The sequence below is a fragment of the Andrena cerasifolii genome, chromosome 7 (assembly GCF_050908995.1).
Source record: "Andrena cerasifolii isolate SP2316 chromosome 7, iyAndCera1_principal, whole genome shotgun sequence".
NCBI lineage: Eukaryota > Metazoa > Arthropoda > Insecta > Hymenoptera > Andrenidae > Andrena > Andrena cerasifolii.
In genome coordinates, this window is record NC_135124.1 from 15644599 (window position 1) to 15667197 (window position 22599).

Consider the following 22599-nt stretch of genomic DNA (forward strand, 5'->3'; position numbering starts at 1 on the left):
GCGCTACACCGAGGAACACCTACCTACTTACACGCGTATAACTTTGTTAATTTTGGTGGGATTAACAATTTTAGGGAATACTTCAAGAAAATATAAAAATCGATTTTTCGAAAATTTCTAGGTAGGCCTCCCTCCTTAATGAGCACGGGTATGATGCTCCACGAATTCCGAAACTAAGCATTTCATACATCTGACACTGTCGTTTCTCGTCGACAGATACAGGATACTTATAAAAAAGCTTAGGGCTACGATAACGTTAAATAGAAAAGGTGAAATATTCCTCACGGTATGCAAGATGTGATTTCAAAGAGTACTTACCTCAGGCGTGGGGACGAAGGCACTGGGTCCATCGAAGGCTGGCACAGGCACTGGAAGTCCTCTATCCTGCAAATGAACAAACATTTCCCTCGTTAATGAATTTTATTTCTACCAAATTTCAAAGTCCTGGAAAATTGCAATCACAAATGCCTGACTAGCTCAGTCGGTAGAGCATGAGACTCTTAATCTCAGGGTCGTGGGTTCGAGCCCCACGTTGGGCGGATTTTTTTTTTCTTTTTTTTAAATTATAAAAAAGAAGTTGAGCAACTCTGCCTTCTAGATCTACTTGATGAAAAAGAAACTAACTTGATTAGTTAAACAAATCGAACATAGTTTAAATATCAATGGAATATAACCTGCGAGTTTAACTTTGCCTGATAATCGGTGTGCATTTCATATGACTCATGTGGAACGCTATCGATTAGTCTTTATATACTACGGCAGGTATCGATTATAAAAATTATCCTCAACAATGCACCCACTGAGCGCATCAAGAATGCAAATAGCGTGTACGATTTTGTTACAGAAAGTGTACCGAATGGAAATATAGCCGCCTATCTTCGACCTTTACTTTGCTGTTAAACTTGCTTGTAATGCGGCAGCTAGACGCTGGTCAACGATTAATAAGCTAATCGTCATCGCGAAGCAATCCCAGACACGACTGGTCGCTTAGCAAGTCTATGTAACTGACGTATTTTTAGGCCAACAGTCGAACCCAGAAATAGACGGTTAAAACAACTCCATTAACGTGGCTATTGGTTCTTCCCGGACCCCGGTGCATGAGAGTAACACGCTATCAACGAAATCGCCATTCCATCAAAGACACTATTTCCGATCCTTAAGGGAACGAAAATAGCCTTTCCTCAAAACGGCCCAGGTCACGGTGGCCGTTTATTTACGAGCAACTCCAGGAGAACATAAAATTGTTCCACGGGGCGTTTACTGTTTCTAAATGGTTACAGCGAGACGAATGGTCCGCGCTCATAAAACGAATGACAAAAGAGATGAAAAAACGACTTTTACGAGATAACGGAAACAGGACGTTTATCTGGGGCTGGGCTCCTCCTAAGATATTGTTTACTTTTATCAGATAGTGTACTAGCGGAGCAGTTTGCAAGGTTATTAACGAACCCATGGGCTTTCGCTAGTTTTATCCTTAGTTTGAGCACCGTAAAAAGTTGCATTCATATCTGCGAATCTAAAGCACCAGCGTATACAACAATGGGTGGAGCGAGGAGACAAAAGACTACGTTGCAGAGGGGTGTAGTTACCACTACTTAGATACTTTTCCACCCCGTTATCAGATTTGTTGATAAATAATCGAAGGAGTTGAATGCTCACCTTGACCATCTCCAGGATCTCGGCGCACTTGATCCTCACGTTCTGGAAAGGACAATTGACGCTGAGCCTCAGTATGACCGGCAGATGCAGAGTGACCAGGCTCAAGTACTTGTTCGCCTGCGCCTGCCTGGGGCCGTCCAGGGCGTTCCCCAGATTCAGCAACCTGCCGACGTCCCCGGGAGTGACGTCGGGGCTCTCCAGCACGCGGCCGCTCTTGGAGGAGACATCCTCGTCCTGCGAGAGCGGTCTCTTGATCTGGCCGGCGCTGAACTTCCGCTCCTCGTTCTTGCGCAGGTAGTCCTGCTGCTCCGGGCGGGGGCAACGTTGGCGACTGTCCTCCAGGCAGTCGTCGTATATCTCGTAATTCTGCAGCTTCATGTCCTCCACGCGGTTGTCGTCCTGCCTGTGATAGATCTCGTTGGCGTTCTCGTTCTCGAAGCCGTCCAGGGTGTTGAACACCACCCCGTCGCGGTTCCGGACCGCGATCTCCGTCTCGTCAAAGGAGACGTCGTCCCCGCTGTCGTAACGACGCCGGTCGCGCAGCACCAGATCCTCGGACGGCCGGAAGTTGCGGTTCCTCCGGTCGAAGTTCGCGCCCAAGTTCTCGTCGAACTTGGGGCTCTTCCCGTAGATCCTGGTGTCCGCGTCCAACTCGTCGTCCTCCAGCTGCTTCTGCTTCGCGCCTTTCACCTTCACGTAGTTCTTCGCCCTGGGCCTATCCTCCAGGCTCACTTCGTTCAATCTCTCGCTCGACGACGAGCCCACCACGTACTTTCTCTCGCTCTCGCTGCTCGAGCCGAAGCGCACCTCCGAGCTGTCCTTAAACCTCAGATACTTGTCCTGGGCCTCGATCTTGAAGCCTTTCCCCTCGTCCGACGACGTCGAGTGACCGGACCTGTAGCTCTCCACGTCGCCGACGTACCGCCGCCTCTCGATCGGGGTGCCGTAGCTGGCCTCGTTCCCCAGCCTCCCGTCCACGCAGTCGAACGACCCCGACGGATACCTCTCCTGGCATTCCAGGCTGTTGTCCTCGAGGAACGGCTGCACCTCGGTCACGCTCTGGGGGAAGAAGCCTTCCGTCCTGAAGGTGTCCTGCAGCAGCTGCTGCTGGTGCGGGGGCTGCACGTTCTTCGGCGCGGATTTCGTCGGCGAACGCTCGACGTTCATGTCGTATCTTCTCGTGAAAGGGAAGAACGAACGCCCCGATTAACGCACGGCCAGCCATGCTCGAGGGAGAATTTTTGCCGCGGAAGTGAACGGGGCGGGGAGGGAAACGCTAGGCTAGACCGTTCGGTGACTGGCGAGTTTCCTCCGAGCGTTTAATGAGAACCGAGCGATCATTACATCGAGGAGCAAATATTATCTTTCCCACGGAACGGGCATTTCAACGTTCATAAATCATTGCGCACTTGCCCAGCGGAGGGAGGCGCGGCGCTACCGTCCATGAGTTACTGGGAGAAAACTAGCCGCGCGTTGTTGTCGAGTCGCGAGTATTTTAGAAGGATCAACAATTGGGGGGGAAAAAGACGAGGCTGCGGATAGATTTCTCTTCGCTGAGAATCATCCGAGTGACCCCCTTTACGTATCTCTTCGCCCCGCGCTCTATACCTACGCATCCTTCGGTGTCTAAGAAACCCTCGTGCAAGTTTGCCGCGTCGAGTTGCAAAGAAATTCGCGAGCAGCGAGACATATCTGTGCGCGCCAACTTTTATCGAAACATTCGGTACAGAGAGCAGTCTCTCACTCACCTTCCATCCTGGCTCTTGAACTTTCCCCCGATGTCCTCCGCGTCCTCCATCTCGCCGGTGTCGTCCCAGTGATTCGGGCTGCCGACCCCTCCGAGCCAGCCCTCGACGGTGTTCCTGGCCGCCGCCAGGGCGATGTTCCTGGCGGTCTCATCCCTCGCGCACAACGGCGCCAAAAATCTGCTAACGATCTCGACCTCGTCGCCCTTCGTGGAGGAGCCGCTTCCAGACGAGCCGTTCGGATCTCTGTACATCTCGCCTTGCTTTCTCGTCGATACTTCCCCTCTATATCGCTCCCTTAAACTTTCTATCCTCTGCCCCGCGACTCTCGCGACGCTACGTGCAAACGGTATACAGGTTTCCCTCGGCACGATTCCGAAGACAGATCGAACCTGCGCCGTCTAATGTTATCTCCGATCCTTGTGGTACAAGGCTGATCCGCGCGATCCCCTTCAGATCCTGGAAAACAAACGGAAGGACATCTGTACCTCCTGGTAGAACTTGACTGCGCGCTACGTCGCGCGCTATTTCACCTGTTACCGAATCGAGAGCGATCGTTCCCGAGATGCCCGACGACAGGAGCGCGAGGTTCGTCTCGCGAACGACGATCAATTCGACGGCACGGTCAATCCGACTATTACGCGCATTCCGGTTCCCGTTTCGGAGTGGCTCTTTAGCCCGCGAACAAAGGAAACGAGGGTGGGACCGGGGAAGAGGGATCGAAGGCTTGAGGAGAGGCAGACGTTACTATCCTGGCGTAATTACGGTCGTTTCGTCGCGTTTCGCCGTGAGAATCGGTCGTAAAACTCGTTTCTCGGGGATTTTACCGGCGGTGCACCTCGGGAGTCGTTTCAGGGCGATAGAAAGTAGGCGGTGTCGACTGTCGAGGCGATCGCGCGGCGATCTAGCACCGGGGGAAGATGGCAGGAAGAGAGAAAAAAGGAGAAGAGGAGAAAGAAAGCTGGGCGATCTTACCGGAGCGAGGCTTCGAATGGTAACGATCGATCGGGCGCTTCTTTCGAGGAAAACCGATCGATCGCGGGCGCCTCTCCTCTTGATTATCCTGACCCTGTTCGCTCCCTGTCCCTCGTCGCCTATTCCCGTCGGCTCGAGGCACGTGTGTTGCGGTTATCACGACAGCAACGCGTTTACATGGTTCATTACATCGTTACGCGACTCTAGCCGAGAACCGTCTCTAGAATTCCGTCTGATTAGGGGCGGACTGTCCTCGGTTTCGCGTGGTTCAACGTCGTCGGGTTAATCCATCGGACGTCTGAAACCAGAGGAGGGCGGGGCATTGAGAGCAACGAGGCTGTGGTAAAAATACGTAGAAATTCAAAGAACGCAACGAAGCTAAGGAACAGAAAAATAATTCAACTAAGCCTTGACCCATCGTACAGTGGGGAAATTCTGCGATTTTATGGCCAAAACCACAAAAATAAATTTTTTAATTCCACAAAATAAATGCAAATGTCAATTGAAGAACTAATATGAGCATCAAATGCCTCCAATTTTACTGTTAAATGTTTTAATACAAAGCTCGTGTAGACTCTCAAATATTTATGTTCATGCGAGGTTAGAACGATCGCAAAGAGTTAATCTAGATTTTCGAGTTACCGCGAAGAAACGAAGTGGTAGGAAGGGAACGCTGCAGAGGTGCACGCGAATCATTCGCCGGTAGCCAATTACCAAGCTGACGCTAAACGATCGTCAAAGAGCTCAGGGAATACAGAAAAGATCGCGAGCCGTAGCAACGTTCTCAGTCCAAAGACCACATGATTCCTGTAACTAGAGTAAGCAGGAGCTACACAACTCTCGCCTCGCAGCTCCGTCCCTCCACGAAGAGGCGAGCTGCCCCGGCGTCGTATTAAATTAAATTAATTGCTTTGCAGCGCTTCCGCTGCGCAGCGAATCCGGCTTGTTATTTCGGGCGAGCGGGTTGATCGGCATCGATCCGCTCGATATCCAACGGCGGCAAAGGTAACGCGCCCGGCAGCGTGACCGAGAGCTAATAGGGAAGCACCTCTCCGCGCCGCGAGCAGATTACTCGCCGATCGAACATTACGCAACGAACAATCGCGAGGATCGGTAACCCTAACCGGCGGCTCTGAACTTTAACGCAGCTGTTCCACGCTGCTTGATTCTGGTTAGCAAACGTTCACCCAGGACGATTTCTCTCGCGTTCGCGCGGATCCGCGTCCCTGATCGATTATCCAGGTAGCACTGATCGATCGAGGCTCCCCCAGTCACTCCGGAAGGATGGAAAAAATTTCGTCGCGGCAGGTGGCGTACAATCGGCCGGGAACATCGTGCCGTCGAGGAAGGTCTTCCTAAGCACAGTCGGACTTCTAACTCGCGCGCCGCAGCGGGTCACACGAACCGGGAACGTGCCTCGGGAGGGAAGCTCCCCCGCAACGTTTCTCAGCGGAGTGTACGGGGGCCTGGAAATAGGAACGAGCCATTATCGGGCCGCTTACGCAATTAGTCGATGTCAGGCTGCGGCAGTCTTCCCATTGATTGATCGACCCCCGCGAGGAAAGGCCTAGGTCAAGGCTAGCCGGGGTCAGGAAGTAAGAGAGACCGCGCGAGCGGCGCAACCCGTCGAGAAGGGGAGGCTGCGCTATCCAGTATCTCGGGGAGGATAAAAAGGGGTGAGCTCGCACGGTCGATGCGGAGCAACTGGCATCGATTTCCCGCCGCAATGTGCGAGCTGGGCTCGAGTGGCCGTCGAATTGCTGCCTCAATGCCAACAGAGGTCTGTACGCGTTTCTAATCGATAAAAAGAAGTATCCGAGCAGCCAGACGGATCAAAGGGAATCCAGTTCAAAGTGGATGTAGATGGAAGAAACGGACTACGAGTCTGAGTAAAGTAATAATAATGCTTATAATAAGCCTCGTAACAGGAACGACACTACAGAAACTTCGTCAGAGTCTATAAACTAACGTCACTTCGGTTTAAGGAGACTAGGCAGTCGAAAAAACGATTTTTTATTGCATTTTCCGAAAGCGCTATATTTTCTGAATAAAATGCCGCTTGGTTTATATTAAAATTCGCAAAATTGTTGATTTGGGAATTACAGGACGTGTAAAACCTGTCCCACTTCCCGGGAAACCTCTGATATGGTATATGAAATTTCGAGATTTTCATGAAAATATTAAAAACTCGCGGATTTTGAGTAGCGCACAAACACGCCCAATTTTTTCTTGAAACAATCGCTGTTTCTCAGCCACCAATTTAATAATTCTGTTTTAATTTTAGTTTTTATTGGTTCCGCGGGAAACTGGATGTAACAAATAAACATTACACGTTGGAATTGGATTACGTCACTTTTTAAGACCAATATTACCAGAAAACTACAGAAGAATGTTAAAATGTTTACCAGTAAGCCATTTTTAAAGCACACGTATATTTCATGCCAACTTTTTTTCAATCTCTATGATAATAATAAACATTGGGTAAAAGGATACATCTGGATGTGCTTTCATTTTTTTTACAAATACATTAAAAAGAAAGTGTTTCTTTCACGGAAAACGACTGATAGATTAGCTAGGCACCAAAAATGGGAATAATAAACACTTGTTCCAGATAAGCAATTTCCTTAATGCCTAATAGAGATGGGTACTACCGACGTATCGGGAGCATGGAGCCTCGAGTGGAATTGAAAAGCATTATAATAATGGCAGGTCTTCGTTGGGCCGAATTAAATGAAACGCCCCGACAACCGAAGCGAGCGAAGGTACGACGGTGGTCCCAATTACTCTGCGAGGGCTTAGCATGCCGCTTGTAAATCTAATCTCGAGAACAGAGAAGATTAATAGACGGTGGATTAATGGGACTAATAATATAATAACGTGGCCGGAGCAACGGCGTACGAAGGTCGGGCGAAATCGTAACTGCGGCAGTGCCTTTTACGGATAGGACGCATTCTACTTTGCAACTAACCGGTGTTGCGTTCAGCCGTGGCATTAAGCGGTGATAAAAAGCTTGCGCTGGAAAGAGTTCGATCCCACGCACGGAAACTCGCGTTTCCCAATCGCGTAAACGCAGAGATCGCCCGTGGCGGCGAATCGTTTCTCGGTAATCCGTGATCCTGCCTCGCCCCGCGGCTTCCGTCGGCTCGCGGTGCGCATTTTTTCGCCTCATCCTTCCCTAGAACCCGCCTCCCCAAGCCTTTTTCGCCGACCGTCGATTCATCACGGTCGATAACGTCATAGGAGAGCCGTATCCATCATCGCCGCTGGTCCACTCTCCGCTTTTAATACCGCGCGTAGGATCCAGGCCTGCTACCCTCGACGAAGTCGACGCGTTTCGGGGGTGCTTCCGGGCCACGTTCCACCTGGCGATAGTTATAAGAAGCCGAAATGCAAGCGGGAGAACGAGGCGTTGGAGGAGAAAAGAAATTCGACAGTCATGGTACGGGAGAGCAACCGAGCAGAGTCACGCACAGCACGCACAGAGCTGTGCGGCATAACGGCCGAGGTTTATCGACCGAGAAAACAAAAGAAACCGAACGGCGGAGGGTGGGAAGAAAAAAAAAGGAAAGCGAGGAAAGAAAGGGCGCAAAACGGTGTTTCAGCGTTTCCAGCGCGTTTCTTCGCGGCGATCTAAATATTTATAATTCCCCAAAGCCTAACCCTTCCCGTTCGCGCCGCTATGAATTATTAATGCCGCGCGATGCTACCGTATGCCGGCGCACGTTGCCGTGCATTCCTGATACGTGTACTTTGTCTTCGAGATATAAGGATGGTCAGGGGCCCCGTCACTGTACGTACGGGCCGATAAAACGCTGGTCAACGGCCGTTAAAATTAAGTAAAATCGGGACAAAGTGGAGTTTACTAGTTTCCCAATGATATTATGCAGTTTTATTTGTTCCCATCCTCTGTTGTAATTTTTTATTCGTCTTAAAGAAATTGGTACTTCAAATAAACTGCACTTCCTCTATGTATTAAAGATGAAACTAAGGAACACGGTTTGCTCTCGGTACACATAATTCAGCCGCTTTAATTTCTCATTGATTCCTGATTCCTGAATATTCGGACACAGATTTTAGTTAGATAAATACTGTGCTAGCGCCAGAGGTAGATTATTCCAGAGACGACGCGTGTAACGTGTTCTTCACGTTTTTAGTAGAGACCATAGTATTTCGCGCAGCGATCCCGATAATATCCTTCTTAAACAGGCCATCATTATCCACGTCACGTGCAATTATCGCGAACCGTAAGGAGTTATCACGGTCGACCGTGGTGTCTCGGTTAAACCGCTGGCGCTGCGCCGTGATGCAACCGTGAAAATGCAATTTCTCCGATCGCATATTTATAAACTCGGCGTGCAGTTACCGCGATGTTTCGACACACCGGCCGGATCGTCCGCGTCGATACTCACCTTTAACTCGGCCGCGATAACGCGACCAACGAAATTCCCCGGCTCGCTTGTAATTCGCCGCTATTAAAGCCGGACGAGATCTTACCCAATTGCGATCGCGTGAGCGGCCGTACGATGCGAGGGGCTCGCTCTCGCCGATCAAACGGCAACGAGCCATCGAAACTTGGAAGAGCATTGCGCGTCGCACGGAATATCCTTGAAATAAATATTCCCGATATTCACCGCAACTTCTCCAACCTATCCTCGACACTCCCGAAAGTGCACACCGCGATCGCCCGTCTTCACACGCGAATCGGTAAATTCACCTGTGGACGCCCGAACGAAAGGCTGTCCGATCGATTCGGCGATAACGGTGCACGACAAAAAGCCCGTTAAACGCGGGGCGTCGTTACGGCCGTGTAGCTCGATGGTTAGCGCAAATTGCAAAAGTGCCGAGTCGGGGTTACTGGCCCGCGACACGCGAGAAATTCGCGATAACGCTCGCCACTGGACACCGAGGGCCCGCGAAAACCAGCCAGGACCTACCCTGGGGAGACGATGCGCGGATAGACGATCGATCTCGAGCACCGCGGTCGCGACTGCCGAGATCGAATTAACGATCCCCGCGCTCCTTATCCGCCGCGGATCCAAGCGGTTCGGATTTATCGGTGGAACGCGCCGCGAAAACGCTCCCACCGTCCGGCAAGTTATTCCCTGGTTAATTGAATGTAACGCTCGGAGATAAGGCGATGGTCTACCTCAGGAGCCCGGCAGGGTTGCAAAAACTGACATTGAATGGAATAAACGGTGCCCGTGCAAGCTGGGTAAAAGTGAGCCGCGCGCTGCATTGCGAAATGCTATATCGCTTGGCCGCGAGCGGTGCCGGCCGTCCAGGTTCGGACCTATCTACTTTGTTAGTGGAATATACGATATACTCGCGCGGGTATTCTGCTCGTTTCCGACGGCGGATCGTTGTGAACGAGCCGCAGATAACGCGGATCGATACACCGCGGAAGTGGTACTCGAAAATGCCGTATCTGATGGCTACGCGAAGAGGTAGCAGGTATCGAGCGATCTAAGCACCTGTCTTAACGGCGACGACAGAGTTGCTCCGTCCAGGTGATCCGTGATTTTAAGGGAAGATTCAGGAAACGGTGGGCATCAACAGCTGCACGGGAATGGTCCACCGGTGAAGGAGAAAAGGGGCTCGATAGGAAGCGATAAGCAGACACTCAGTAAACTGCTTAAGGGAGAACCTGGTTTAGAACGCTGAAAAAATCGATTTTTTTTTTTTTTTAATCGATAGTAATACTTATGGAGAATGTATTCACAAACCCGGTAACACCCGGCCACTCGGCGCTCACGTAAAACTTTAAACGCGTTTTTCTAGAAACAGTGTTCTTAAAATCGGTGGAACCTATATCTCAAAAAGTTATTATCCGATTCGGCTGAAACTTTTTTATTTTGAAGAATATACTTCTGGCTCGTGGAGAAACCAGTAAAATTTAAAAAATTGAAAATCTGTAATTTTTAAAGGCGTTGAAAGGACGAAAAATATAGAGAAAAAGTGATTTCAAACTTCAAGTGTCGTTATTTTCTGAAATTTTTTTGTCATTTTTACTGTCTAGTCCACGAGCGAGTTTCACGCCCTTCAATAATCTGGCATTGTTTTTTATTTCAGATCAATGGTTTAGGCGCTACAGGTTCCACCGTTTCGGATGAATTTTTTGACGTCTCTGCAATTATAAATTATAAAAAAAATTGTATCTATAGCTTAAGATATCCTTAATACAGTGCAACAAGTCCCATTGAATTAAATGCATTAGTTTTCCTTTAATTACTTGCTAAAGATCATCTATTTTTATAGAGCTCTAGATCGGGGGACAGCCCCTTTAACGATTTCCCCGCGCCCTTCTGTGTCCACGTGAATGATCGATAATTCACCGTGTAATTATTTCGGCAATTATGATACTCGAAGCAAGAGGAGAGACGATCACCGTGGGTTGAACGTCGCGGGCTTTAAATCGTGAATGAGACTGCTGGATTTGCGAGCAGGCTGGTTACGCGTGCACGCAGGCCGCGTTGGCCGAGGTGTACGGGACTGAAAATAATGTCCTTAATATATCCGCCTTCCCGCTTTTCGTTAACTTAAAATTACGCCCGAGTCGCTGGCTAAACGTACGGTATCCACGCACGCGATACTTGTTGAGCGTTTTACTCTCGAGCAGTGGGGAACTGAATTTCACGGATTTAACGCCGTCGACCAGCGGTAAACGCAACGGCCAGGCCTGGGCGTCGGTCGAACGGAGCCGGCATAGCAAGTAAGAGAAACCAGGACCTAAAATAATGAACTTAATAATCGCTCGCCTGCCGTATCCACCGTGGCCAAGCCTCCCCGCGGAGGATGGGACAGACGCACTGGTGTACGGTTTCCAGGCCATGCGTGCAACACTTGTTGAGCCTTAGTCTCCTGCCGGGCAGAGTTTCGCGGATTCAACGCCGCTGATCCGTTTAATCACGCCGCGAGCACGGCTCTGCTCGCGCGTCAACAGCGCAAGGATGCATCGGGCGCTGCGAAGAATAGGAGAGGCTGGATATCCCTGCACGGCCGTGACAAAGGCTCTCCGGGAATTTGGGAACCGCGAATCCTAAGTTGCAAGCGCGTAACTAGCTTTCGTTTATCTCTGGCGCGTCGCACTTTCTTCCTTCTCACTTGGGATCCGATTTGACCCCGTTCGGCTGTCAGGCGGAGTCATTGGTAATCTGCAGGAAGGCGAGCGTCCGAGCAATCCGCGCAATGGCATTGGCCCGCGACAATGCGGCAAGCTGCTCCATAGCTGGCGTGCAGCACTTGTTGCGCGTCTTCCAGGGACCTTGGACGAAATTTCACGGATCGAACACGCCACTGACCGGTCTAGCGTCGGTTCTGTTACCAGCGAAACCGTCCGCGGTATAACAGCCGAGAGACGAATAATAGCGTAATACCGGTGCGGCAGGAGGGACGAGGCGGAAACGAGGCTACTCCGCTCGAGATGGCCGCGTAGAGGGAGGCGGAATACGACCCTGATTGCCAAGGAGAAATCTGCAGCGCGATCTCGCGCGAGCCACGACCGTGGAATAACGCGTCTTCGTCCGAAGCCAGCGGCCACGGCGGAGGAGGGAAAAGGACGAAGTGGGAGGGAGCAGGCCGGCGGTTGCTCGGCCGGTAGAATTCGTTCGTCATTAACGACACCGTCGCAGCCTCGTCCCTATCCTACTATCAGCGCTCGGCTCCTTCTACCTCCGTCCTTTTTCTAGACTCCGGTGAGTCACCGTCGCCGATTCATCTCGCTCCGAGCACCGACGGCGCGCGAAAGGGGAATAGGCTGTCTGGCCAGCCGTGCACGACAACGGGCATTATCATCGAGTCAACGTTGCCGCTGATAAGCTGTCGGGCAAATATTTGCCGACGGGACTGACGCACCCTTTGTCAAAGCGGTTGCAGCATTGTTAGCCGGGGAAAGATCCATTCTTCGCTCTCCGACGTGCAGTTAAAGTGCAGGCGGAGGAAAAAGTTCGGAATAGAAGAACGAGGAGGCAAGGTTCATTGCCAATCCTCGTGGCCCGATGGAGGAGATATCCGCCGGCGGAAAGAGTCCTTTTAAAACGATATCGCGCGACCATCGATACAGCCGCGAGGGAATAATAAAGGAACCCGCTAAGTGGAACGCGAGATCAGCGAGAGATCGCGGCGATCTTAATAAGCGTCCGTGCGGCCGGCGAAAATGAAATGTTGCCTCGCAAACGCGGACCCTGAAAACGCCGCCGATCGGCGTGGAAAGCAGGCGAGTTCTCAGACCCGAGAGTTCGAGATTCTGACCCCGTATAAGCGATGCTCCTTGATCAATCCCTGTCCCAACTAGAGGAGAAAAAGCACCAGAAAATCGAGTTACGCACGAGGCATCGTTACGCTCCAACCTTCCACGAGACAATTACCAACACGTCCCCATTTACATTCCATTCCCAGTGAGTCCTCGACGAGCGGGGCACACAAAAAGTTCCACGACTTCTTCCACCGTCGGCTTAAAGCCTCTATCCCATTAATCGTAACGATGGATGCAGCGCGATAGACAAATATTGGAAATCAGGCATCGGGCGTCCGCGGACGGTCAGCAAGGTGACTCGGAAAGCCCAGCGATTGCGTCACTTAATTACGGATAATTATTCGCGACAGGGCATAGGCGAGCCCGTGCGCAGGCCTCGTTATATAATATCCCGCGAATCGTGCCAGAACAGCGGCGATCTTAGGACCGGCGAGCGTCAGTGACCAGTAAGTGGGCGAATAGAGCCGGGACACGTACGACGGCCAGGGCGAACGTGCGCGTGGACGAGGCTTTAGTCACGCACACCAGCCCCGGTGTATCGGGTCCGTACGGAATCCTTGCTTAGCGCAGGAACACCTGGCCGTAAGCGTCACGGTTAATTTGCACTTTCTATGAATTTTAATCAGCTCTCGCGAGACGGAGGAGGACACCGGAGACAATGGCACGTACCTACACACTCCGGGCCGATTATCGAGCGGCTCCGACGCGGTTCCGCGGGGTATCGGGCCGATAGCTAATCGAGATATCGAGGAACGCGTTGCTCCTCTGCCGCGGACAATGCGCCCGGCCTTCGCTGACCGCGATGATCCGGGAGAACTCTTGACTCTTGGGGAGAGAGGGAAGGATCGCGTGTTCCTCGTGGATGATGGCGTGTATGGTCCCTTCTATGGGGCCGGATAATCACCCGGTACGAAATGATAAACGACGATGCGAGACGGTATGGACACCCGTGGTTAAGTAATTAGAAGTCGCGGAGATGATGCGCCATCGCTAAGCTGGAATCGAACGTACACGTCGCTCTGCTCCCGTAGAAAGCTTGCTAGACGGACACGGTAAACGGCTGTAAGCGAGGAGGAACATCAACATTTTGCCAGGCGCAAAGCGTGTAAACGCCGACACCTTTTCGAGCCGAGTCAGCAACGGTTTTGCTAGGAGAAGAGAACGGTGCTCGTCCAAGGGAGGACGCGGAGCGGCGTTACGTTGCGGGATCACCTACATACGGGGCCGTGGACGAGCGTGCAGCAACGTGCAGAAGGAGCTGGCGCGGTGCAAGCCGCTCACGCGGGCGCGCAAGCACGCATATTAATTCCGCGCGGAGGAGTCGCCAAGATCTCATGTAAATCATCGAGACAAGATGGCTCCTCCCTGTTTGCTCGGCGCAACGTGCACAAGCAAACGCGAGGCGGCGCGGGCACAGGCGGTAATGCTCGAAGCGTGTTTGAAAAGCGAAAACCTGGCGGCGAGCGGGACCGCGGGAGAGAGAGAGGATTAGCGTGTCGAGTGTTACACGCGCGAATAGTGCGTTTCGTTGTATGAATGCACGCGAGGAGCGCAGCGCGACGACGGACTTGCAGCTCGCTTCGAGGCGCATCGGGCCACTTCGAATATCATTCGAGTTTCAAACATTTCTCAAGTCCCAGACATTCTCACTGGGACTCTCCTTTCGTTTGCCGGAACCGCGCGTGGAGTTGGGATTAGAAATTAGAATCGCAAGAGTGCACGCGTGCGCTAGGAGAATATTTTGAAATTTTCAATCATTCGAACGATGCTTGAAATGATTTGAAACTGGCAAAGAATCGCATCGGTTGGAAACTCGCGTAAGAGTGGATCGAACGGCCATCGCTAGTCGCAGCGGACGAGCGAGCCAGCCCAACCGCGGTGTAGGTACCTTGTCGTGAGTCATGACGAACAACTGCTTATCGTGGAATCGTAAATCACGAGAGAGAGGGGGAGAGAGAAAGAAGAGAGAGACTGGTTGCTGCTCGGCTAGCTCACGCTCCTACCGGCGAAAATTCATTTTTCTTCTCTTTACACCGAGAAACAGATACGTCCGGCCGCTCCCTTGACATTATTTTTCTGGTATGGTACACACGCGGCGTGCCCGTGAGAGCCTGCTGAAAGCGGCAGGAAAATGCGAGAAATGAAACGAGCGTTTGCAACGGACCGGAGAGATTTCGGTCCTGCAGATCCTCGAATTTGTGTCCACTCACAAGTAAACATTCGCATACAGTGAATGGGGTTTCCCGATTTGGAATGTATTTTTTTAAAGTACTCATAGTAACCAAGAAATCTTGAAAATTATATCTGCAATGGACCTATTTTACTCATGTTATTGAGGCACTACGCGAAAAACGACAAAATCCTCTTATTTAACTCGGCGGGAGGCGCTACTGGGTAAAATTTACCACAGAGGCGCTAGTTGCGAAAATATAAAGACTGTTTGAGTTGTTGTTACAAATTTTTAAAGAACTTTAATGAAGATTGTAAGATACTTCATAAATTTTGTTTGATTCTTAAAACACTGTACTTTAACATAAAAATTACAAAGTTAAAAAAAATATTTGGAAACCGTGGTTTTTTACCTTTCAATTTTGGGTATTTTCGACCTGGTAGCGACAACCTGTGTTACAATATGGGGTGCGCCTCCCGCCGGGTTAAGAATAATTGGCTAAAACCTGGCACCTGTATGTTTGTTGAGGTGCTGAAGCTGAATAGGATGTTATTTTTTGTGTAAAAAATATCCTAAGGTTCTCTTAATAAAAAATCGTTTTTTTGGAGATAACTCAAAAAGGAAAGGCCGAAGAATTTTTTTAATTGACGACTTCGAAGTTAACGTAGGGGAAACATGACGAAAACACTTTGCAAATATAATTTTCAGGACTTCTTAGTTACTATTAGTACTTTGAAAAAATATATTCCAAATCGGGAAACTCCATTCACTATGAGTGAATGTTTACTTGTCGGTACGGTAGAACGATTGTGAAAAGAGGAGGCCTTTAATAATAAATCAGGCAAGGCAATCGATACAATAGGCTCTGGATTTCACTATTCTGTTTACGCTATAACGTACCCGCCGCGATTACAACTTTGATTACTGTAACCCATCTGCCCTCATTCACGAGCAGGACTACCGATATTTTTCCCGAGCGCCGCCATTTCCCCGCCAGGTGTCCAATTCAACCCTACAAGCTTCGCAAACGACCCCATTAGCGGTCCCTTTAGGGTGAAAAGAATTTCCTCCGTCTCGAGCAATCACGAGCCATCGACTCGATTGAGACCGACTCGTAATCAAGCCGCCGAATTATCAGGGCCCCGAATTACCATGGTCCTCGGGCTCGCCCCCTGCCGAACGCGCGTCGACTTTTAATTACGCACCGATCTTGCTCCCTACCCATCGATTTCGTTCGATCTCCGCGGAATTAAGTAACTAATGATCCTCGGTGAATCTGCGCGACTCGGTAGGCAGATAGAGGACCAGACCACGGCGAGGCCTCCCCTGCCTAAACTTCGTCCCAGACTCCTCGAGACACCCCTTTTTCGCCTAGCTAAGTCAAATCGACCGAACGTGCTCATCGGCCCCTGTAATCGAGACACGGATCTTCCTGTCCCTTCAGGTAAAATCCACGTCGAGAGGCAGGCAAGCGTTAATCGAACCTTTAAAGTGCCAGGCCCTGCTCGTGCTCCTAATTGCGTTCACATCGAAGCGTGCGTGGTACTCACGGATTTCGAGCGAACGCCGGTAAGATGAAGGGAGAGAGACAGAGTGAGAGCGAGAGAGAGGGGAAGAGAGACGATTCCCCGCGGATAGCTACAACCGGATGCCGGGGGAAAAAAGAGGACGATAGGAGCGGAACTAAAAGCGCGAATAAGCAAACCGCTAACGACCGCTGCTCGCCTCCCCGCAGATCTGCAAAGACGCGCTCGCAGACTCCACCTTAAACCGAGCCACATGGCTACGCGTATACTTTCTAATTATATAGTATCTTCCCGCCACCGTCAGCTGTGCTCGTTGGCTGACCGAGAAACTCGCGGGGACAGAAGAGAAGCCGAGGGAAACGCGCGTCTCGCGGATAGGAGCAGAGTAGCATTAAAAGCACCGCGGCGCTATCGAGAGATGGATACAAATCGATGAGATGAAAGGCCTCACCTTCGGGAAAGCATTTGCATACCGATCTCTTCACAGGGGCGGGGGAGGGGGGGGGGCTGAAAATGGAGGAAAAACTACCGGGCTAGCGTGGAGCGTGGAGCGTTGGTGGAGGATTAGGAAAAAAGAACGTAGTTTCGAAAAGAAAGTGCACTGCACGCGGCGGCACGGGAAAGTCGGCAAAGGTATGGCAAATGCTCGCGCGAATAGGCCGGCAGGCACGGCACTGGCCTGTGCAACAGCCTCGACAGTTCACCGAGTACGGCTGCAGCTTCTGTATGCCACGCGAGCATCCGATGCACTTTCCTATTTTGCGCCGGGCGGCGACCGCCTCGATTTCGATAACGGTACGCGCAATCATTCCCTCGACTTTGCCGCCCGGCCAGGCCAACAACCCCGAGGACAGGCAAATTGGGGGTATGCGCGGTCTGCGGGATGCACATCTGAACTGTTAAACGAATCGCAACCGGATCAGATGTTGCAAACAGGATTGGAATCTTTCGATCACGCGTGTCTGCTGGCGGTAGATACGAGATAAGATTGGATTTCGAGGATCGCGCGGGATAAGAGATAGCCGGTACTCCGGACGCGCGCGCGCGCAACGACCGATAAGGTGTTAAGGATCCACGTACACGGTCGTCAAACATATTTATCGATGAACACCGAAACAATTAGTAGGTAGGCCAGTAGATGGACGAATCGTTGGTTAATCGTTAATATTGAAAGAACTAGAGTTTTTAATCTATGTTATTGTTTTTTTATTTTGTATAAAAAATGTTTGTTGTTTTATAAAAATTATGTCAAATCGGGACAGTCCTACACGATCCATGACGTCTGATCACTTTAGGATAAATATAATCTCACTTTACTTGCACTATGGGGCCATAACCTGTGTTGTACAGTTTTCGGACAATGAAGACTGCATACGTTTTTAATTTTGATGAAATAAACTATATTTTTACCAAAAATGTCTTAATCTAGGTCACTAATATAACTAATAAGCGTTTTATACGTCTAGCCAGACACACGTCCGTCTATTGGTTCTAAACTGTCCATCTACTAGCCCTATATTCCATCTACTGGTGATAAGGACTATGAGTAGAATTTTCATCATTTTATGCTTAAATACATGAATTTTTTTGCTTACAGTAATTTTTTTCTTTAAATTTATACATTTTTACGTGCAAAGCTTTTGATTTTTTTTCTAATACAATATATATTTCTAAGAAACACCTTGATGTAAACATCGGAATCCGCTAAACCGTGCATCTATTGGCCTGATTACCCTATTCCAAAATCGAGCCAAACTCGGATGATACCATCTATGAAAAATCATTCGAAACGTTTACGCGGGGGAGCGTCGAAACCGCGGAGGTTGAAAGGGGATCCCCCTGTCGACGAGTGGCGGGAAAGTTTGCCGCGGATAGACAGAGCGATAGGAGGTCAGTTTGGCAGAGGCGAGGGGTCAGCGAGCAGCCGCGCAAAAACGTACATCGATTCGCGCTTTCGAGTAGAACAGGTTCTTCGCGGCGCGCCGTCTCCTCGCTCTTACACCGCCGCTCCCGTTCCGCGCATAATACGCTCGCACAGTAGCCCGCGGTGCGCCTAGATATCCCCGCCAGCGGATCCGTGAGAAAGGACACGGAAGATCGACGATCGCTACTAAACATCGCGAGGAGTCGCGGAGATTTTCGCACGACCCTGATATTTTACGACCTTCCTCCGCCAGGCAGCTCACCGCGCCTTTTTTATCGCCGTCGCCATCCCTCCGCGGGCCGCTCTAAACAGCCGAAGCCCGCGCTCGCGCTTCGCACCGGCAAGAAGCGCTATCGAGGAGGAACGACAAAGTTGCTCCAAGTCTAAGTTCGTTAAGGGCTTAGGAGGAACTTCGGGCCGGCAGTATTTCTGCCTGACGCGAGCACGAACATGGTAACGAGCTCTATTCCGAGTCGCTGCTAAACGCCGCAGACCCCAGATTGCGAGCACAGATTCGAATCTCGGAAAACTCAGGGGGCAGGAGTTCGCGACGCTGCGCTCCACCTGAGAAGAGTAATCAGGCAGTCGCGTGTTCAGCGTTCGCGTACGCTCGGACTATCGCGGAAATCGCGAATTGCTGGAGGGATTCTATCGGAAGAGCCGGAGGTCCCGATATTTTCGCGACGAGCGAGGTAGAATCTTCCGGGCCGGTCCTCCGCGGAGGGGGTCCTCCCCGCGGCTGATCTAGGATAGATTCGATTCAGCTAAATCCCGAGGCTCGAACGTCGCGGCGGGGGACGGGACAGAGGGGGGCGCTCGCCGCGCAATCTCTTCATCTAAATGAACCCGCGGCACGAAAATTACCCATTGTAACGGAGGCTATTTTTCTTGCACTTCAAAACCTCGAGTATAATGGGGAAAGAAATTCGCACGGGCGAGGGGAGGGCGGCTGTTTTACGCGTACGTGTGTTCTGGATAAAAGAAAAATGGAAAGAGAGAAGAAAGAAACGCGCGTTCACGCGAACAATCGCGCGCGGGCGTCGTATATACGAGGAATTAAACAATCGACCGATTGTTATCGGGCGTGACGTCTGATAAATATGCAACGGGGGAATGCACCACCTAGCTGCCGGCTCCGCGGAACAGAAACACCGAGGATGGGTGCTCTGGAAATTGTTTAATGGCACCGGTAGCGCCCGGACACGCAGCCACGCGATCCAACCGGCTCTCGATTTCAGCGCAAACAATGAGTTTACGTTTTATTACGCTCCCCCCCGCTGTTGTTCGCCACGCGTTCGATCGACTTGTAATTGTAACCTCGTTGAGTACAGGGGGGATGCACACCGAGGCTCACGCAACGGATGTATCGCCTCCGTCGCTGTTGTTTATTCGGATAACAGAAGAACTAGACTGTCACGCATACGCGGTGGAACTTCGACTAACCGCAGCTCGATCTCGTTGGTTTATAGGTCATTTATATTTTTGCTGCTCGGGGCTTTTTGTATATATTCGATTAAGGGGTTACAAGATTTTTTTGTTAAATGATAAGGAAACTGAAAAGCGGCTTTTTTAGACTCCAAAATTGTGTAACCCCTTAACATAGAGGATCCTCTCTGTTACCCAACCCTCAGGAGGCCGAAGAAGGTGTGATTTTTGGGAATTTTTTCTCAGAAACTATAAAACTTTATTCAAAAAACTTTTTTTTATTTGAAAGATAGTACATTTAGCTATGTCTCTGAATTTTTACGGTGAAACATATTTATTAATAACAAAGTTATTTACAATCTCCTAGATGTCCTGTTCGAAAGAAGGGTTTGTGGTGACCACGATTACTCGGAAGTGGATTATCTAAAATCGAGAATTTCAAAAATTTAATAAATTAACTAAATTTTTGAAATTTTCGATTTTAGATAATCCACTTCCGAGTAATCACACAGCTAAATGTACTACCTTTCAAACATAGAACCGTCTTTTGAATAAAGTTGTATAGTTTCTGAGAAAAAAATTCCCAAAAATCACACCTCTTTCGGCCTCCTGACTGAGCGTAACCCCTTAATCGTTCCAGCTGCCTCAAGTCAACGAATCGAAGAGGACGCAACAGTGATTCGTGATTCGCGGGGACGGACAAGTTTGCCGGACCGGCATCGGAAGAGAGCTTCCAATGGCCGGCGGGAAGCGGAAGCTGGCTTGCGCGCGGGGCTTCCGACCAGCGAAAAATAGTCTTTGCGCCCGGCCCCCGTGCCTCGGTAACCCGAACGAAAGCAATTCGCCCGGGACCAACGGGCTTTAATCGTGTTTCAAGCGAGAATAAACGACCCAACCTCGGCCGGATCTCTCTTGGCCTCTGCCCGTCTCCCTTGCTCCGCAGCGTGTGCACGGTGCCGACCCTACCCGCGCATCCGCGATCAAGTTCAACGACCGTAAATTTTATTTACGAAAATCCAAGAGAGGCGAGCCTCGAAGCCTAACCCGGGCTGAGGCAGCCAGCTTGACGAGACTTTAACGCGCCCATCGACCCGCCATGGGGGATCATATAAAGGGGCCCCCGCGATTTGCTTAAGCAAACCTAACGGTCTGACACTCTCGAGTCACGACGTCGGCGAAAAGAAACACACGCCTGCTATCGATCGCGGGTTTGACACTCCGGCTCGAGGCTGCTCTTTGGTAGAAGAGAAACGGATTACTTTACAAGCGTCGGGCCCTTTGCCCACTAAAGGGAGCAGAGACTCGTGGGCGGCGAGCGTCCGTAGAAGCAGCCTTATCGCGTCTAGAAACTTAACGCCGATGAATGAATCTATTGACACACGATGCCGAATCGCGATCCTATCGGGCGGCACAGATTGATTAGAGCTGATAGCGCGTTATTTCTACGAACAATGGCTAAGAATAAGACCAGCGTCGCCTGGCGTTGAGAAACACTGAGGTTACTACGGCCGCTGGCAGACAGCGGGGCGCACAACAGCCGTTCGCGCAATACCGTGTCATACGAGATTGAATAATCGCGTTTCACGATTCGAAAAGCGCAATCGATATCAGGGCCTGTGTCCGCGGGCTGGATAGCTGATAACACGTTCGATAGAGGTCGCTCGGAAAACGCCTCCTCGCCCAGTGGTATTCCCTAGCGCGAGGATCCACGCAGAAATCGATCGACGACAGTCTTTCAATACCCTTCGAGCCCCTGCAAGATACTTTCCGCGGGAGCCGGCGAGCATCCCCGAATCCAACCGTCCCACGTTCGCCAGAGGATGGATTCTACCCGTGCGATCGATAGCGCGCTATCTACCCGTCGCGAAAACGAAGGTAAAGGTAAAGGCTGCGACCGACGAAAACTTGCTACACGCGAGCAAATCCTCGCCCCGATAAAACAGAATCGACTCTCCAGGACGAGCGTATTGTGTCGAATCGACGCTCTGCACGGAGAGAATTCGATCCCATCGGCCTGCCCACTTTTTTCCCCATCGAGTTCCTGCGAAACTAAACAGCGACAGCGTGACTATCCGCGTCGAATCGGCGAATTCGAGCGATTTAATTTGGGCGAATGTCCATTGTCACGGGGTCGACGTTTCCAGGACGAATGGAGGGCAGGACGGGACGGGGAGCACCGGCGATGCAACGAATCGCGTGCCGCTGATGGCGAACTCGCAATTCCGAATCACTAGACTCGCGGGGAGAGCCGTATAATTCCGCGCGGCTCCCTGTGTGCGTCTTTTCTTTTCAGGACTTTCGCGAAACCGCGACTCGTGCAGGGAACAAGGCGGACCTTGCGGTAAAGAGAAACACTGCCCCTTGCGACGGTAAGAAAAAGTCATTGGTAATGGGAGGGAAGGCAATAAACGGATCGGAGTAATTCGAAACTGCTCTGTTTGACCTGGGATCGATTTGCCTCCAGTTGCCGGGGCTAGAATAGAAGCCGAAAGGAAGGACAAAATCGTGGAAAGTTGGGAAAGTCGTTTCAGATCGAATAGACTCGAGTGGCCGGATCGAAAGGTATAGCAAACTGCCGGCCGCCGATACTGAAATACGACGCTCGAAATAGTTGACGGTCCACATTTCTGTGCGATTTAAACGCGAACCAAATACCAAGTACATATTTCATGGAGCAACGCGACTTTAGCTTTGGCGGATCTTTAACGTTCGGTAAGCTGCGTAGAACGATGTGCAAACTGCGTGGCAGTTACATTAGAATCCAGCGATTATCAGTGTCATTGCGCGCCGCTACATTTGCAATTAACCGGCTCGTTGCTGAATTGGTTTTAAACGGTATCGTTCGCGCGGCTCGATTCTCCACGGTCGTCGGCACGTAACAGCGCGGCGGCTATTTAAACCAGAGGAATTTTATTACGGCGGAG

At 50.7% G+C, this 22599-nt stretch overlaps 1 protein-coding gene and 1 non-coding gene across 6 annotated transcripts in view; one reads left to right on the forward strand and one right to left on the reverse strand.

The window, feature by feature from the left end:
• Sesn (Sestrin) overlaps positions 1–22599 on the reverse strand; it is a 137287-nt gene that overhangs the window by 111830 nt on the left and 2858 nt on the right. For 4 of the 5 annotated variants that reach the window (XR_013086128.1, XR_013086127.1, XM_076817469.1 and 1 more), the window contains exons 2-4: positions 3408–3863; positions 1660–2833; positions 319–384 (exon numbers count right to left, since the gene is read on the reverse strand). Coding sequence is in view for 3 of the 5 variants with exons in the window: in XM_076817469.1 (XP_076673584.1) it covers positions 319–384; positions 1660–2833; positions 3408–3658 (1491 nt within the window). In the remaining 2 variants the exon portion in view is untranslated. Of the gene's footprint in view, positions 1–318; positions 385–1659; positions 2834–3407; positions 3864–4379; positions 4678–22599 lie in introns of all 5 variants that reach the window. The other variant, XM_076817468.1, reaches the window with a different exon arrangement.
• Positions 467–539, forward strand: Trnak-cuu (transfer RNA lysine (anticodon CUU)). The gene has a single exon. It is a non-coding gene; the product is annotated as a tRNA-Lys (tRNA).